The 15,947-nt window shown below is 42.8% G+C and overlaps 2 protein-coding genes across 3 annotated transcripts in view; one reads left to right on the forward strand and one right to left on the reverse strand.

Moving 5' to 3' along the window:
* The window catches only part of CDK15 (cyclin dependent kinase 15), a 41,055-nt gene extending 30,872 nt beyond the window's left edge, over positions 1 to 10,183 (reverse strand). The window contains exons 1-7 of the mRNA XM_085584724.1: positions 8,208 to 10,183; positions 7,755 to 7,768; positions 7,277 to 7,419; positions 7,042 to 7,136; positions 6,409 to 6,488; positions 2,838 to 2,932; positions 1,998 to 2,060 (exon numbers count right to left, since the gene is read on the reverse strand). Of these exons, the coding sequence (XP_085440850.1) occupies positions 1,998 to 2,060; positions 2,838 to 2,932; positions 6,409 to 6,488; positions 7,042 to 7,136; positions 7,277 to 7,419; positions 7,755 to 7,768; positions 8,208 to 8,344 (627 nt within the window). The 5' untranslated portion in view covers positions 8,345 to 10,183. The remainder of the gene's footprint in view (positions 1 to 1,997; positions 2,061 to 2,837; positions 2,933 to 6,408; positions 6,489 to 7,041; positions 7,137 to 7,276; positions 7,420 to 7,754; positions 7,769 to 8,207) is intronic.
* The window catches only part of ALS2 (alsin Rho guanine nucleotide exchange factor ALS2), a 36,992-nt gene continuing 31,181 nt past the window's right edge, over positions 10,137 to 15,947 (forward strand). The window contains exons 1-2 of one of the 2 annotated variants that reach the window (XM_021555454.4): positions 10,137 to 10,251; positions 14,493 to 14,582. In XM_021555454.4, the coding sequence (XP_021411129.2) occupies positions 14,563 to 14,582 (20 nt within the window). In that variant the 5' untranslated portion in view covers positions 10,137 to 10,251; positions 14,493 to 14,562. Of the gene's footprint in view, positions 10,252 to 10,537; positions 12,103 to 14,492; positions 14,583 to 15,947 lie in introns of those variants that run through there. The other variant, XM_021555455.4, reaches the window with a different exon arrangement.

Here is a 15,947-nt window from a genome sequence, read left to right on the forward strand (position 1 = left end):
AAAAAGCCAACAAAAAACCTAAATGATTTTGTGTGACTTTGCATTGATACATTAACTTTGAACTTTAGGAGAACCCTGGAACAAAGCAGAGACAAAGCAAGTAAGAAACCAGTAAAAATCCCAGAAATTAGTAGAGCTGGCTGAGGAGGAGAAAACTCTGGTGGGTTATGACTGCCTTACAGCTTTCTGAGATTTTCAGGGTAGACTATTTTGCCAGGAGGGCAGTTTAACTGTGGTCCATAAATGCACATTTTGGAAATTTAACTTTTCTTTAGAAATTGACTGTTGATTGCAGGAGCAAGGTCAGCTTGCCAAAATACAGACCCCAGCTTTCAGAACAGCAGCTGTGCTAGCTGCAGTGCTCAAGACAAAGATACAAAGGCACAGAGCCAAACAAAATGAAAGCCTAAGGAGCTGAAGATTTGCCCCCTTGAACTAGATGGCACCAGATGACTGGGTTCCATGACCACCTCACATGCCACCAGTGGAGCAGGAACTGACTGACCTGGCAAAGGGAACTGTTGGTTTCAAGCTGGGAGAAAAAATGAAGACCTGATTTTAAAAATACAGCAAATCAGATATGGTGAACAAAGCAAGCAAGGAAGAAGAAAACCAAGCAAGAAAGGAAGCCAATAAATAAATATCTAACTTCCACCATCATCATAGTCTAAATAAGCTTGGGGTAAAATAAGTTGGGCTGAAACAGAATATGAAGTTGGATAATGGATAGAAAGAAAACACAGCAAAAGTAATAAGACTTCACCAGAGAAAAGATATTTTTCACCAGAGGTTTAACCTGAAGAGGAGGAAAAACAGTGACACCCATAGGTCATTTTTGTACCAGAAAACTGTCCCTATAACATTCTACATACTTATATTCCATAGGAATCACTCAGAAAAAACAAACTGCATTTGCCAGCAAAAATGAAACAAGCTAGATGACCCTCCTGAAGGAGCAGTAAATAATTTTGCAGTTCAGTTCCTGCTGACAGTGAGTATTCTGGACAGGAAAGCAGAGCAGCTGGCTAGTGTTTATTCACAGAACTGCCAGTGAGTACATATTACAGCCATGTGCTCCATGTGCTTTACGAGCATGTCTGGTAGCAGAACCCTTGAGATCTGTGCCAAAACTACTACACTGCATCTCAGATGTATCTGAGCTTTAAAGATGTTTAAAATCCGAGGGCCCAAAAAACTTCATTAGAATTGGTGTTGCTTAACAACTATCTGGAAAAAGATGTGAACAATGTGACAACATTTGAAGATGACAGAAGTATTTAGATTAGTTGTGATAACAAGTGACAGTGAGAAACTTCAGAGAGATCTGACAAAGCCAGATGAATAGGCAGTTTGATAAGATACAAAGTTATTGTTGACAGCTGTAAGATAAATTAACTGAAGCTGCTCAGGAAAAGGGCCCAGGCATTCACTGAGGATATCTGCACTGGAACCTTAAGCCAGCATGCAGCAGCAGTCCTGAAAGTTAATTAAATGTGAATAAGCATACAAAGGAGAGCAGGAGACTATTATAACATCAATCTATAAAGTGAGGGTACATGTTTTGCTGTGCTCAGATCCAGTCAAGCAATCCCAAAAGCTTTGGGAGAAACAAAAGGGACTTAAATGACTGCAAATATGAAGATAGTTCAAAATTAGAAGAGAGTGAGATGTGAGAGTTTTTAATTAGAGAGATGAATAATGTGCTGTAACAGTAAGAGGACACAAACTTGAGTAGATAGATATCCTTGCCACAAGATGTCATTGTTCACAAAAGCTAAATGTCCGCTTGTAGGCTCAGGAAATAGGAAGAGTGGCTAACTGAAAAAAGGCTTAGAGACTGAGAGGGAGTTTGTTATATCATCAAAAGTAGATTTTCTCCCAAGTTTTTGTCATATATGCAACAAATATATATTAGTAAGTAATTTACAGTGACCATACATAGTGGAAAATAACTCTTCCTCATGCCATAAAGGATATAAGTCTTCTAAGGAACTCACCATAACATTGCATGAATGGAGTCCTCCAGGATGCTGGCCCATGTACTGTGCTAGATCTGTGTGCTAAATAAAAGAGAGGAACTTGAGGCAAAGCTTCTGCTGTAAAATGCCTCTAGCAACAACACCCCTTCTGTAAATGGAAAAATATGCAACTGCTACAAAGTTGCCTATTTCACCTAGGTGAACATCTGATGCAGCACACAAGCATGTGCTTAAGTTCTGGGCCATATCAGAGACCTGGCTGGCCTGTTATCTCACCCAGCATTTGTGACCTGAAGCTGCTGGTTAACAGAATTCATACTTGTGCCAGAACTAACCATAAAGCTGCAATAAGAAGACATAGTCAACCTAATCCTAAAGAAAATACAGAAGCTATCTGTGAAAGCAGGAGAAGTAGCACGATTCAAGTGGAGAATTTTATTGGTACCCTGGTTGCCCCATGAGAGCAGCTCACAGCTTGGTTATGGTAAGCCACTGGGGTCAGTGCCAAATCTGACCCCAGCTGGGATGTGAGCTCATATCATTATTTCCTATCCTTGCTGTGGCTCAAAAACAGTACTTTTATTGTGCTGGCAAGACAGGAATGGAGGTAAATAATGTCACCCCAGTGGACACAAGACATGGAATTATTTTTGCATACAGCTGTCACATATGCAGAAAGAAAAGAGTAAGTCTGTGTGCTGGAAGGCAGGAGATCAAGAAGGAAAATCAATCACTGCACTACAGCATTACAACTTGCTTCTTTGTAGATGTCTTATAGTGCAGTAAATTCATTCTGCAGGCACTTCCCAATACTTCCCAGTACTAGCTCCACAGGAAGCTAGAAAAACATCAACTCACCATGTACTCAAAGACAAATGTTAGTGTCTCCCTGGTCTGGATAATGTCATGAAGCAGTACAATGTTGGCATGTTTCAAACACTTGAGAAGAGAAGCTGGGAAAACACAAAAGGAAGATCAACTTTACTGCTGCTGGAAATGGAAGGAGATCGTGCACAAAACAAGGCAGCAAAAATAAAAAACTGGGGAGTAATAGTTCAGACTTGGCAGTTCTGTAAGAAGTAGCAGCTACTGAGCCTGAAGGAGGATGGAACAGCTCTGCAGAGAAGCAAGCATCAGTGCTTCAGGCTTGGCAGGAGCCCATCCATCTCCCAGAGGTGGGATCTTGCCTCTGTCAGAAACAGCAGTTCACAGTTCCCATGTGTCAGCTTATAAGTTGAAGAGAAGTCATTTCTTCAAGGTAAATGCTGAGAGGGAGGACCTGGGAGCTCTCAGAGCCAGAATGCAGCAGCCTCCAGCCTGTCACTGAGCTTCTTATTCTTCTCCCATCTGCCTCCTGGTGTGTGCCCTCAGCAGGGCCCTTACAAGAGACTTCCAGGAAAAGCTGTCTCTATCAGTTTCCAGCTTCACAACAACAGAGCAAAAATCTGCAAAAAGAAATTGCTGTAGGTATAAGCTAAATTCTGAGTTTAGTTCTGTGCATATTGGTTACTGTCTCTGGTTAAAAACTCTAAGAACAGAGATGATGAAGCTACTGAGTGAATAGTAACTTGTTTGTATTTATAAAACTTTGGCATGCTTTTCTTTCAGCCTAACTATCCAAAAGCATCATTGCAACTGTGTGTCCCTGGTCCTTAGGTCCTGGCATGCCTTTGCCAAGCCTTGTTACATCCAGGGTGTGGTGATGCAGAGGGCAGCACGTGGCAGAGTCCCTGGCCCTATATAGACCACAGAGCACTGACTTATGCTAAGACAAGAGCTGCAGCCTTCTGAGTCTTTTGGCTGTGAATTGAGTTTGCTATGTTAGAACAGGCTCCAGTCAGAACATGTATGAAAGGAGCTTCTCAGCAGAAACTCAGCTTCTCAGTGTGCACAGCTTAATTATTTGCTACTTTAGGTATGAGACAATATAGCAGTAACTCTGTACAGAGGAGGAATGTGGGGAAGAAGTGAAGCTGGGATTACTTTGCCTGCAGGTTGCTGGCACAACTGAAGAATCTGACCCAGCTGTTCACAGACAGGGAACACAAACTACACAGAGAGAAGCCCCAAAGCCCCCAAAAAGCAGATGTCCCTGACTTGAGATTTTATTTCTGCTTCTGACATAGCAGAATAGCTTCAGAGCTGTTCCAGACCCACTTCTTGCTGCTGATTAAAACCAAGTTAGTTTGCTGTCAGACCATGCAGTGCTATAAATTTCATTCAAATAAGACATGGGCATACAATCTTGTTTCATCTGAATTAGCTGAAGCACACAAAACAGAACAAGGGCCAGCTGTGGGAGACAGAGTTTTGGTCACAATTAAAAGCTGCTTTTTGGTTTTTCACACAATCTGAAAAAGATAATTGAAGAGTTTCATGCCGACAAAGCAAATTGATACAGGATTAGCACTTGCCTTTTGCGACCATAACAATTTAACCTGGTTCTAAAAGCCCTACTGCCAGAGTTACACCGTATGACAGAGCTCTGGCCCAAGCCTGTGTCACTTCTGAGACTTTTGAGCAGTAAGGGACGCCTGATTCAGCACAACTACTGGATTGTAAAGCAGTTCTTGCACAGAGCTTGGTGTTGCTACAGCTAAACTGCCTCTGCTACTGATACTAGTCCATTTAGCTACCACCAGTATGTTCCCAGTGCATAGCAGTATGGTTATTATTATATTAAACATGCTGCACACTTGCCTATGCACCTAGTAAAGATACTCTGGCTAGAGCCCATCTGCTACAGAACATGATAGCCTGACTCTGTGATACCTCAAAAATTCCATATGACCAGAGTTACTGTTCCAGAGGGGCAGCACAGAGGGACCACAGTAAAATGGAGGATTCAGTGCCTGTGCCTCAGTCAGGCTTCTGGGAACTGCTCCTCACTTTGTTGCTTCTACAACCCCCTGCTGGGGTGTCAGGTGCTACTGCCAGAACCGAGCTTGAAACGCATTTTGTCTCTGCGGGGCTTCCTGGGGTGAAGCATCTCTTTGTCAGGGGAGCGCATTCCTCCAGGCTAGCAGAGAATGCACTGCGTTAATAAATCTTGTGCTTTGTTTTTGCTACTGACTTACATTGTAAATTTGAGGTGTCAGATGCTGCAAAGCTCAGCAGTACACAAAAGACCTACTTAAAGCAGACCCTTCATAGGATCACCCTTGTTTTCTCCCATAATGAATGAAGTTAAGACTCTCAGCCTGTCCAGTAGAGCATGTTAAAGGGGTGCTGATCTTTGGCGCATCATTAGTTCAATGCAGATAAAGCTTTTAAGGCTTATTTTACTGGTGGGCTACAAGTGTAAATGCAGAGCAAAAGCACCACAGCAAATGAGTGTATAGGAAACATAACACAAGCCATTTTTTAAATAGGCATATTTAGGTATGTCTCTGCTTTCACACAGAATCGGACTAAGGACTTAGTCCAGCTTTCTTTCTTAATTACTGTTATAAACCTGGAGTGGATTCAGTGACCTCTCTTGTTATTCTGAGTTGCCTGCCATGAGAGTCCTTCTGTGCTCCTGCTGCTCTGTGAAACCTGGCACATCTAGTCCCTGACTCTCCATCCCCGTCACAAGATTAACCCTGGTTTCACAAGTGCAGTAAGAACTAGAAAGAACCTCATGTATGTCATCCTACATGGATAGTTTTCACTAATACCATAAAACAGACTGGCACAACAGTTGCATATTTCTGTGTATGGAAGAAAACAGATTATGGTCTTCTTGGGATTGTATAGCAGATGAAAAGAGAAGCCTCAGTCAAGCAGGCCTGTGAACTTAGTCTGTAGGGAAATGTAAATACTTTCAGCCAAAATCAAGCACTTGCACAAAATCATTTATTTCTCCAAGAAATTGAGAAATCTGCCCAATGCTCTACAAAGTCGATTGAGAAGAAGAATTCCTCACTGGACTGAAATGACAGATGTTATTAAACATCAGTTTTATTGAAAGTATCTCTTTTCAGGCTGGGATCTGTGATGCTCCAGGTATCATCTAGGAAAGTGTCATGGTTGTAGTAACAAGTCTACAGCTGCCCAATGCAGCAGTGGCAAAAGCTGTCTAGTTTCTAGAGGGCTATGCAGTTTCTAGAGGGAGTGAGAAAGCAACTGTGAAGGAGGCAGCAAGCAGAAGGTGCAAGGGAGCCCTGACACTGCTAGAAAGAACCTGCTCTGGCTGCAGCTGGCACTTGCCTTATCACAGGCATTGATGCATCTCTCACAAGCACATATGCTAGAGGTTCCTTCTCTGTCCATTGCATGCCCGTCCAGCCCAGCATGAAGACATCCTTATGAGAGGATAAGGAAACAGGATTTTGGGAGAAGGACAGCCAGCACATTGAATAGGCAAGAAAGGACTGAGGGAGATATCATGGAGCTTTTCCAGGTTAAAACAAATGCTCTTCAAGGGTGATGTTTCTCTGTGTTTTACCTTCCCGAATGGCTGTAAAGGGCACTCCTTCCTCTGCCTCCAGCTTGATCACTTTCAGTGCCACCACCTGGCTGTTGATCCTGTCAGGTCACAGTAGAAAGTCACATGAAGCTTCTCAGTGCTTGGCATGATAACACTAACAGTCTCCCAAGCAAACACCCAAGCAAAATTTCTAGGGCTTGCTGACCCACCCAGGCCAAGCTCAGAAGGGAATTACAAACCTCCTCCATCTTGTGCTCATTAGCAGAGAGCTGAGAGCTAGCCCACCTGGCCAAAGAAGCACTGTGCTGCTGTCCAAGTATTGCTGGAGCATGGTTTTGAGCAGTGGCCCCACCTTCTCACAGCTTTACTGCCCCTCTGTGATGGCAGTATAACCTCATGCCCAATTTTTCAATTATGCAGAGATCCCTCACTTAAAGGAAAACCTTTGCTCCCTCCCTGATTCAGCCAGACAATCTCCTGGCACATTGCTGTGGATCAAAGAGTTTTAGTGGTGCCTTCATGGCTGCAGTGGAGAAGTTCCCTGAAAAATTGGGATGGGGCTTTGTAAATATCATGTTAAAGGCAAAACTGGACTTTTGATTTGCCATAGGAGGTGTTTTCAGCAAGCACTGGGAAAGCAGTATTGCTCACCTGCTGATCCCCTTGTACACAGTTGCACAGGATCCTTCACACAGCTTCTCTAGATGTACATAGGATGTGGCAGCTCCAAATGGGATGTCTTGTCTCTGCTTCATAAAGAAATTGGTATTTCGATTTAGAACAAGAAGCTAGTAGCAGGTCATTCAGTAATTAAGTACTGATTCATGGCTGGAATAACCATAGGATAAAATATCTCCTTTCTGGCTCTATGGATGCTGCACCTCACCCATTTGAACCTCTCCACAACATCCTGCTCCTGAAAAGAATCAGTGTAACTCCAAGGTCCCTGTGTGCTGTACCTCCAGCTCTGCAGGGTGTGGAGCTGCAGGGAGAGGGTAGAGAAAGGGATGCTCTGGTTACATGTAACAGCTGGCATAGGAAAAGGGAACAAATTGTGTCACTGGCAAACTACCATTCTACTGATTAGTTTCTTTTCTTCTCAACTGCAGCAGCTTTGAGCAACGCAGATCATTTTCATCTCTCTCTCTACCAGTCACAGATCTTCAGTACTGGCTCTAAGGGGAAGAAACTGCAGAGGGTACTTCTGCCAGCATCATTCTAAATAGATGTTGTTCTCCCTTACCCTTTAATTATTCATCTCTAAATAACCTGTTAGGGCAGCGACCAAAACTCAAATGCAGAAGTGAAATTTCAGGAAGTTTACATTTATGTATTCTTCTCCCCCTTAATCCCTCATCTCTCACCTCCTTCTTCACCACTGTATAATTTACATAGCCTGTTAATTTGGCCCATACAGCATAACAGTGCTGTACACTACACAACTATAAAAAAGGTTGCAATGAATGGCAAGCAGGCTTCAAGCTCCTCCCAAGTAGCAATATTGAATGGATTATAATTTGACAACACAGGATTTGCAATCTGTGGCATGCTGCCTCCTCCAGAACTGTAGGTTGTTGCCTACCGCCCTGTTTTACAACCTCTCATTGGCATAGAACTTGCTGGAGTGCAATCTTCTCTTCTTGCTCATCACATCGGAGGCACTTATTGTCATCTAAGGTACAGATTCCTCTGTCAGTAGCTTCACAAGCTTGAAGCTGCAAAGTTTGGTGCTGTCTGGTTAGAAGCAAGTGGGACAGCTTTGCACTCCCACAAGTGACAGCACCCAGGCTTACCCTATCTCAATGCAGAAGTATCACAATATGATATTAAATACCTCTGCTGTAGTCACTGCTTCCATGTGCTGAAGGCCTTGGATTTGTTGGGAGCTTCTTCTCTCTGAACAGCAGCTGCTGCATCCTGGTCTGACAGCACTTACACACAGCATGTGTCCCATGTTGTCCTGTTTAAATTAAACTGTATCTCTTTTTTTCTCCTTGCTCCTCCTCATCCCTCTGTGTCTGTAATAACAGTTCATATGACTTGCATGAGATCTCTGCCTCAAAGAGTCTTGTGATTTCTGCAGTTTTCCTTTGAAACTCCAAATGCACCTCTGGAGTAGTTCCATTGACTTCAGTTCCTTTGGTATATGCCCTCCAAAAACAGCCAACATTTTTTATACTGGAAGTTGGAGAATTAATAAATCCAGACTTTCTGCTTGTACGCCTTTCTTTCAGTTAAGCAACTCTCAGTGTAGTAAGTTGGAAAATGAAGGGATATGTTTCACACAGGAACAGGCCTTGATTTCCTTCCTTCCTGTAGCAGCTCTAGGCTTCAGAATTCAGCCTCTGGGCTCTCAGGTGAATTTTCTGAGCACTGTGTCTGAGCTGTGCTTTCTGCAGGAGCTGTACATTGACTGCCCTTGCTTTGGCATTTACATTATGTGGGGACCCGTCTGTCCCCGCTGGATGACGTGTCCAAGGGATGCAGTGAGTTGCAGCTGATGGTCTTGTCCATATGTCAGAAAAACCAGAGCAAACTGATTAATCCTGCCCACTGTAGAGAAGGGAATGTATTTACCCTGGATGTGGACAGCCAAAAGTCCTCTTCATATAGTCCTGCATGAGCAGGACTCACTGTGCAGCTTCCTAGGACTAACACACGGAAAATGACAAGGGCTGAGGGAGCAGACATCGTCTTGTGGTATTTTTCTGCTGACCCACTAGGTCCTTCAGTTTTCATTTGAATGCACCACATGAAATCTTCCCTTTGCTTCACTGTTTTGATGTTCAAGAATAACACTTTTTCATTGAGCATAATTATTTCTTTAAAGCAAAAATGTATTGGGAAGCCAGGAACAATTTCTCTGTCTTGTTGCAACCAGACCACCCAGTGTCTGCACATCAGGGAGTAGAGGGGAAATACTGTCACAAAGAGAAGTTATCCAACTTTTGCCAGGTAGCCAGAGATGACAAATGAAGAAAGCATACTAAAGAAAGCTGATGACTGTTGTTATTGAAAAAAACCCAAAACTGGAGTAATCATTCCAGTTAGTGGAGGAAACACTCTAATAGAAATAGAACTATTAAATATTTCTAATAGAAATGTTTAATATTTATCCTTAAAAAATGTAAGAATTTATAAAGGAGAGCCTATACGTGTCTTTAGAACCATAGTTTTTAAATGAAATTTCAGGCAACATAAAAAATACTCGACTAAGAGGTGGCACAACTTTAAAAGCACATTTTACCAAACTTGCTCAAATAGAAACACATGTATATGCCCATGTAGCGATGTGTATCTATAGATATATGGCATATGTATGTGCATATACACACAGAGGTGTAGACGCATATTGTGCATATACACATCGGTGTGTTTATGTGTACATATTTAAATGTGTTCTGTGAAACAGATGCCTGTGGAATACCACCCACAGACGTGTGTGCATGACTGGCACAAACACGTGTACGCACACGCGCCTGCGGCAGCGCCGCTCTTCACGCCGGGCCGTTCCTCGGGGGCAGCTCTACATCGGGCCTGCGGCAGCTGCGGCACAGGCCCGCTCCCCGTTAAGGCAGCAGCGACGGGCGGGTCTGCGGAGCAGGAAGGGTCAGGCGGGCGCTGGCGCTGTCACCGATCCCTCCCGGGCCGGCTCCGGGCTCTTTCCTTGCGCCTCGCAGACTTCCCGACGCGCACCCACGTGTCGCTACTGTCTCTGCCTGTTTTGTCCCGGGCAGGGACCCGTCGGCGCTCGCGCTGCGCTGGCCCCGCCCCCTGCGCGTCCCGCGCCCCCGCGTGAGTCAGCCGGGCGGCGCGAGGGGCTGCGGGCCGCGCGCGGCTGCGAGCGGCGCAGCGCAACAGGTGCGGGCTGCGCGCGCGGGGGGCTGCGCGCGCGGGGGGCTGCGCGCGCGGGGGGCTGCGCGCGCGGGGGGCTGCGCGCGCGGGGGGCTGCGCGCGCGGGGGGCTGCGCGCGCGGGGGGCTGCGCGCGCGGGGGGCTGCGCGCGCGGGGGGCTGCGCGCGCGGGGGGCTGCGCGCGCGGGGGGCTGCGCGCGCGGGGGGCTGCGCGCGCGGGGCTGCGGCTGAGGGCGGTGCCGCTCCCCGCGGCCGCCGCAGCTGCGCTGCGGGACGGGAGCGCCCGGCGGCACCGGCGGCACGGAAAGGCCCCGCGCCGGCCCGGCTGCGCCCCGGGACGTGGCGAGAGGAAGAGCAGCTCTGACGGACCCTGGGTCTGCAGCTGTAACCGCGCTGCCGTGGGCTGGTACAGCAGAGATCTCGAGGTGTAGTTCTGTCGGGTCCGCTCCCTCTTGGTGGAAAGAGACCGCCGAACTGTAACTGGCATGCCCCTCATCTCCTTGCACTCGCGTTTAAAAGTCCTGTCCCTTTGCGTGCCTTGCTTGCTCGGGGTCAATGCAGTTCAGCTTTGGGAGCGCATTGAGTGATGGTTCTGCAGTGCCCTGCACAGGTGACAAGGTGACACAGTGTCCTGTCACTGTCACAGACCTGCTCTTCCAGAACGAAAACTGGGGAGCAACCGGAGTGGTCGGAGATGATGTGTAGTTAACCACTGCTGTTGTAGGGCTGCAGCTTATGTAAACTAGCTTTACTTACCGCTTTCAGTGTCTGCAGAGTGAACTGTCTCCAGACGGGGAAGCGCATGAAAATGTGCAAAATTAAGGTGTAATTTCAAAAGAAAAAGGGGCAGAAGGAGATTCAGAATTGTCTCTTTCGAGTGTGGTAAATTTTAAGTTTTTAATTACATGCTGTAGCAGATAATTTTCACATGTGTTGGTTTTTATTCCCTGACTTCTTTACTGATTTATTTTGCTACCATTCTGCATCCACTAGAACTGGCATTAAAAGCTTTGCACCCTTGCCTCATCCAAAGGAATCACTACTGTCTTTCAGTAGCCAGTTGTTTTGTTTTGTTCTGAGCAGGTCTTAATCACACAATGCTAAAAGCAGTGGTTAGTGCTGACCAAAACGCAAGGGCTTTTTTAACTAGTCACACATTGTATGTAAGCCACAGTTGTCAACAGTAAATGATGTTGACAACTCTGTTTTGTATGAGGAAGCTTGGAGATCACCTCTTCAGAACCTGAGTAGCTAATTCTGTATAACAAACACGCAGTCTTGGTCCTGCAAGTTATTGCTAAATGTGATGCAACAAATGTATTAAAAATGTGTAAGTAAACATGTATGAAAGCTGTAGAAATATTTGCAGTGTTTATTGACCAGCAAGTAAGCACATGAGGCCCATGGGAGTTGTAGTGTTTCTCAAAGGCGGGGGCACACCGGCTGTTGCTGTTCAGCAGTGAATGTAAGGTTACCTTCGTACCTGTGGTGCTCACTTAAAAATGGTCAGCAAAGAGCACAGTGCGTGATCATGAGAGAAGTGTTTGCTCCATGTCATTCCCAACCATGGCACTTGTTACAGTGTGGTAGTGTTTGATTTCTGGAGAATTTGCCTTTAACTTTGTAAGTGGAGAGTATGACATCAGTGTCATGCCAGTGACCATCTGTCTGTAGCACAAATCCATTTCATAATTGGCACTCCTTACTGCTTTCCACTCGCAGCGTTGAAAGAAAAATGTAACAGTGAAAGTATGGGCAGAGCAGTGAAGGTGCTGGTATCACACTGAACTTCCATGCAGGAGAGTTATTTTGTGCCTGGATGTTCACCTCCATGAATGCTAAATGTAATAACAATTCAGGTAATCTTAGTGGAAAGGAAATAACGTAGATGTAATGTGAGAATAAGCAAGGAAAATTACATGTTTCTGCTGGGAGGAAGAAACCTTCTGTTAAAATTACTTTACTTAGTTTGTACCTGTAGCAAAGCAACTTGTATTTTGTGTTAGCTGTCAAATGGGAATAATATTGTGCTGTCCTAGCAGTGAATAAGAGCTTGAACTTGAAAGTGATTGCAAAATGTCTTGAAGATGTCTCATCTCTGGAAAGAAAACAGTTTGATTCTTGTTTTCCCTTATATGCATAAATGCTTGGTAATGCAACCTGAAGTGTGAGCTTCTGTAAAGAAAAGAATATCTGTCATTGCCGTCGTATCATGCTCTTAGTTTCTAATTTGCCCCTGTTGCAGCTTTCTTACTTAATAATTATGTAAATAGCTTTTCAGTTTGGCCTTGAAGGGAGATCTTGCAAAACAGCTAATCAAATGCCTGTCTTTAACTTTATTATACTTGTCATATAACCTTCTGGTTGTAACAAATTAATTTTTTTTGCAGTTGAGGCTCATGAAAATGAAAAAAATTCTTTGAATCCTTAAAAAAAGTCCATAAATTCTAGAAGTCAAGAATTTTAAGCCTCAGTTCCTTAACCTCAAATAACTATATGCGATGTAAATGGTATATTTGTTGGTACTTCAGTTACTCTATCAAAGTGTTCATCTCTTTGATTCAGTGATCCACTGAGTTGTTTTGTTTGAAGCCAGTGTCCTTCACCAAGGAGAGGTGCTAGTATTTTCAAGAGAATGAATTGTATGGTTAGGTGGTTTTGAGTAGGCTAAAGAAAACCCTAAATTTACTTGCTCTGAGCAAGAACACATCAGCAAGTTATGGTTCCAAAAATGTGCTTCCATTTTCCTTTGATGTTTCATCAGCACCTCTGTTACTGAAGCATCGCGTGACAGTTCCCTTATATTTGTGAGACTTCCTTTGTTAATATTTTAAAAGTTAACTTTTACAATTGTAAGTGGTTTTTTTCCTTTTGTAGTTGAGGAAGGAGAGGCTGTCTTGAAAGCATATCTTTCTGGTGACTAGTTTGTCTTTGTGTTCCTAGAAAGTATGCTCTGGTTTTTGGGTTTCTTTAGAGCAGGGTGCATATGACTTACCACAATACCATGTTATCAAATCTTTATCTTTTTGAGGTCTGTTCTTTGCCAACTCTGAAGCCCAAATCGGGTCCTGTATCTGAAAGGCTGGAATTGTTTGTATGCTGTGTTGTTTCTGTATGTGAAGGTGTCCTTGGTAATTCATTATTCAGAGCACTCCAGTGAAATGAGAGATTTTGTTAGTTATTTTAATTATTTATTAATTCAGTAATTACTGATTCCAAGTGTGCACTGAAACTTCTGTATGAGAGTTACACATCTGATTATGTTTTGTCTCTTTTATTCATGACTGGCCACATGTATTTCTGTATCCAAAAGGTTCAGCTACTTATTCTGGGTCTTAATTCTTATACTAATTTGTTTTCTGATTTTGTTACAGTGGATATCAGACAGCAACTATAATAAAGCAACAGCATTTATATGTGAAACTTTGTTTGAATAAGTGTGATTATACACATGTATTATTGTAACTAAAATTGTAATACTTCATATAGTAAGGCAGTAGATCAAGAGCAATTACAGTTGTTTTAATACTAAAAGAAGCCAAACAGATCCTAAGAAACAAAGATTAACTGTAGCTTTGTTTTATTCCAAGAAAAGTAATACAAAGTTATCTTCATGAGGATGGAAAGGTGTGAGGGTAAACGTGCAAAATTCAACATCGGAGAGAATGAAATAGTAGCTAGAGCAGCCACTTCTTTTCCCTTGCCTTCCACAGTTGTCTTTATCTCCATAGGCTACCAGTTTGCATGAAGAAATGTTTTGAACTCTGCTTTCTGCATTTCTGCTCAGGCAGAATTGCACCTGCTGATGGTGATGTGTGATTTGGTTCAGGAATTAAGTTACAAATTCAGCTCCTAATAATTTTCTGCTCATGCAAATCTGTTCACCTTAAATTTAGCTGAATATTGAATTCTGTCTTATGACTGAAAATGAATCAATTTGGTGGTCTTTGAGTGGTGTAATGAGAATTGTATAGAGAGATTGATGTGAATTTCTGCCTTTGAAGGAGGTTTTGTTCATTCTGTCCTTACAATAGACCCATTGTGAGCTGAGTAGTTAGGATGAGTCTGGCTGTTATTTTCTGTCTGCCAACTCAGTGTGAGTGAACTAAATATAAATACTTGAACCATCCTGGCATTGTGGAAGTGTTTATTTATTGAATTCAGGAGCAAAACTTTTGGAGTTTTTTTGGGTTTTGTTGTTATTGTTTTATGTTATTTGTGATTAAATAGCTGGTTTTATGTTTTTCAGTTTGTGAAAATTATATTGTTCCTTTTGAAAGAGGAACAATTTGGTGGTGATGGAGTGCTGCCACTGACAGATGGACTCACAGGAAAGAAGGTAAGAATGAGCAGCTAGGTGAAACCACAGAGGCTCCCTGAAATAGGCCAGCTCATTATCATCCAGGAAAATTGAGTGATATCAGCATACTCTTTATGTAACTTGTACTAAAACTTGCACTAAAGGGAAGATTACTAACTTAGCTTCAGTTGTGTCTGGAACACTAAAGTTGCTACAACAGCAACTTCTTTTTTAAGCTGATTGTTGTAATTTCTGGAGACATACCCACAGGCTACAAACTTGAAAATAACATTCCCAAGTGAACAGGACATCCTGTCTGGTATCTGCACCTGTGAATTCTGATTCTGGATCAGTAGCCCTGCAGTAGATGTTTCTTGCACTGAGATACTTGATAGAGGTCAGATGTTTTTGTCACAAATCTTGTTATGTGAATGTCCAAATTTGTTTTAGACTGCTTTCTGAATATCTGTTAAATGGATAAAAGCACAAATATCGGATGTTGAACTGATTTGATGTACAATATATTGATGAAAATCTCATTATTCTCATTTTGTGCTCTTTGGAGTGCTTTGCCTATCTGTGTAAAATCTGTATTTTTATCTTAGCTGAAATATCCTTATATGGATATTAAATTTTTAAGCTTTTGTTTTTCTTTGTGTATATATTATTTGATTGGTTTTTTTTTAATTTATTTCTATTCTAAACACAAGTCTTATGTATTTGAAATGCAAGGTAGACTCTGCATTTTAAGTCTGTTTGCTTTATGGAATAAACTACTTGAATATTAGAAGAGTTCAAGACTGTCACCTTTTAAGTTGTTTTTTTTTTCTTTTCATTTTGTAGAAAAACAAATATTTGGGATAGACACAGGAGCTAGGAGAGATAATTTGATTTCTTAGCTATTCTTAACTTGAATGTTTCAGAGGCAGATTGTGTAAAGGTGTTCATCCTGTGTACCACAGTTAACAAAATACATAGTTTAACAAATCCATGGCCTGCAGGAGTAGGACTACTTGCATATGCTTGCCTGCAGTGTGGTGTATCAGAATAGCTTTTTTATGGGTTTGGCGCAGGTTCCCAGTACATTTTACTTCTTGTGCCATCTCTTCTAGTCAAGGGCTGTAATTCTGTCAAAGCTTCCCTTGCCATCTTAATATATTTAATTTCACAAGTTCATGTCAAGGTGCAAGAACTGATTTATGCAAGGAGTGAGTGACTTGGCTATTGTCAAATTAGGGGCTAAACTTATTATTTTTCTTTCTGAGGGGATAACAGTCTAGTCTGTATAAAATTCTAAGGAAACTTAATCATTACTCTTAATTTAACTTTAAGTCTGGTCTTAATTTAATCTAGTCTATATTGATGCTTAACATAACTTTTTGTATTTAAATCAATGGATTCTGC

Source organism: Lonchura striata, chromosome 7 (genome assembly GCF_050655825.1).
Source record: "Lonchura striata isolate lonStrDom1 chromosome 7, ASM5065582v1, whole genome shotgun sequence".
In the NCBI taxonomy this organism is placed as follows: domain Eukaryota; kingdom Metazoa; phylum Chordata; class Aves; order Passeriformes; family Estrildidae; genus Lonchura; species Lonchura striata.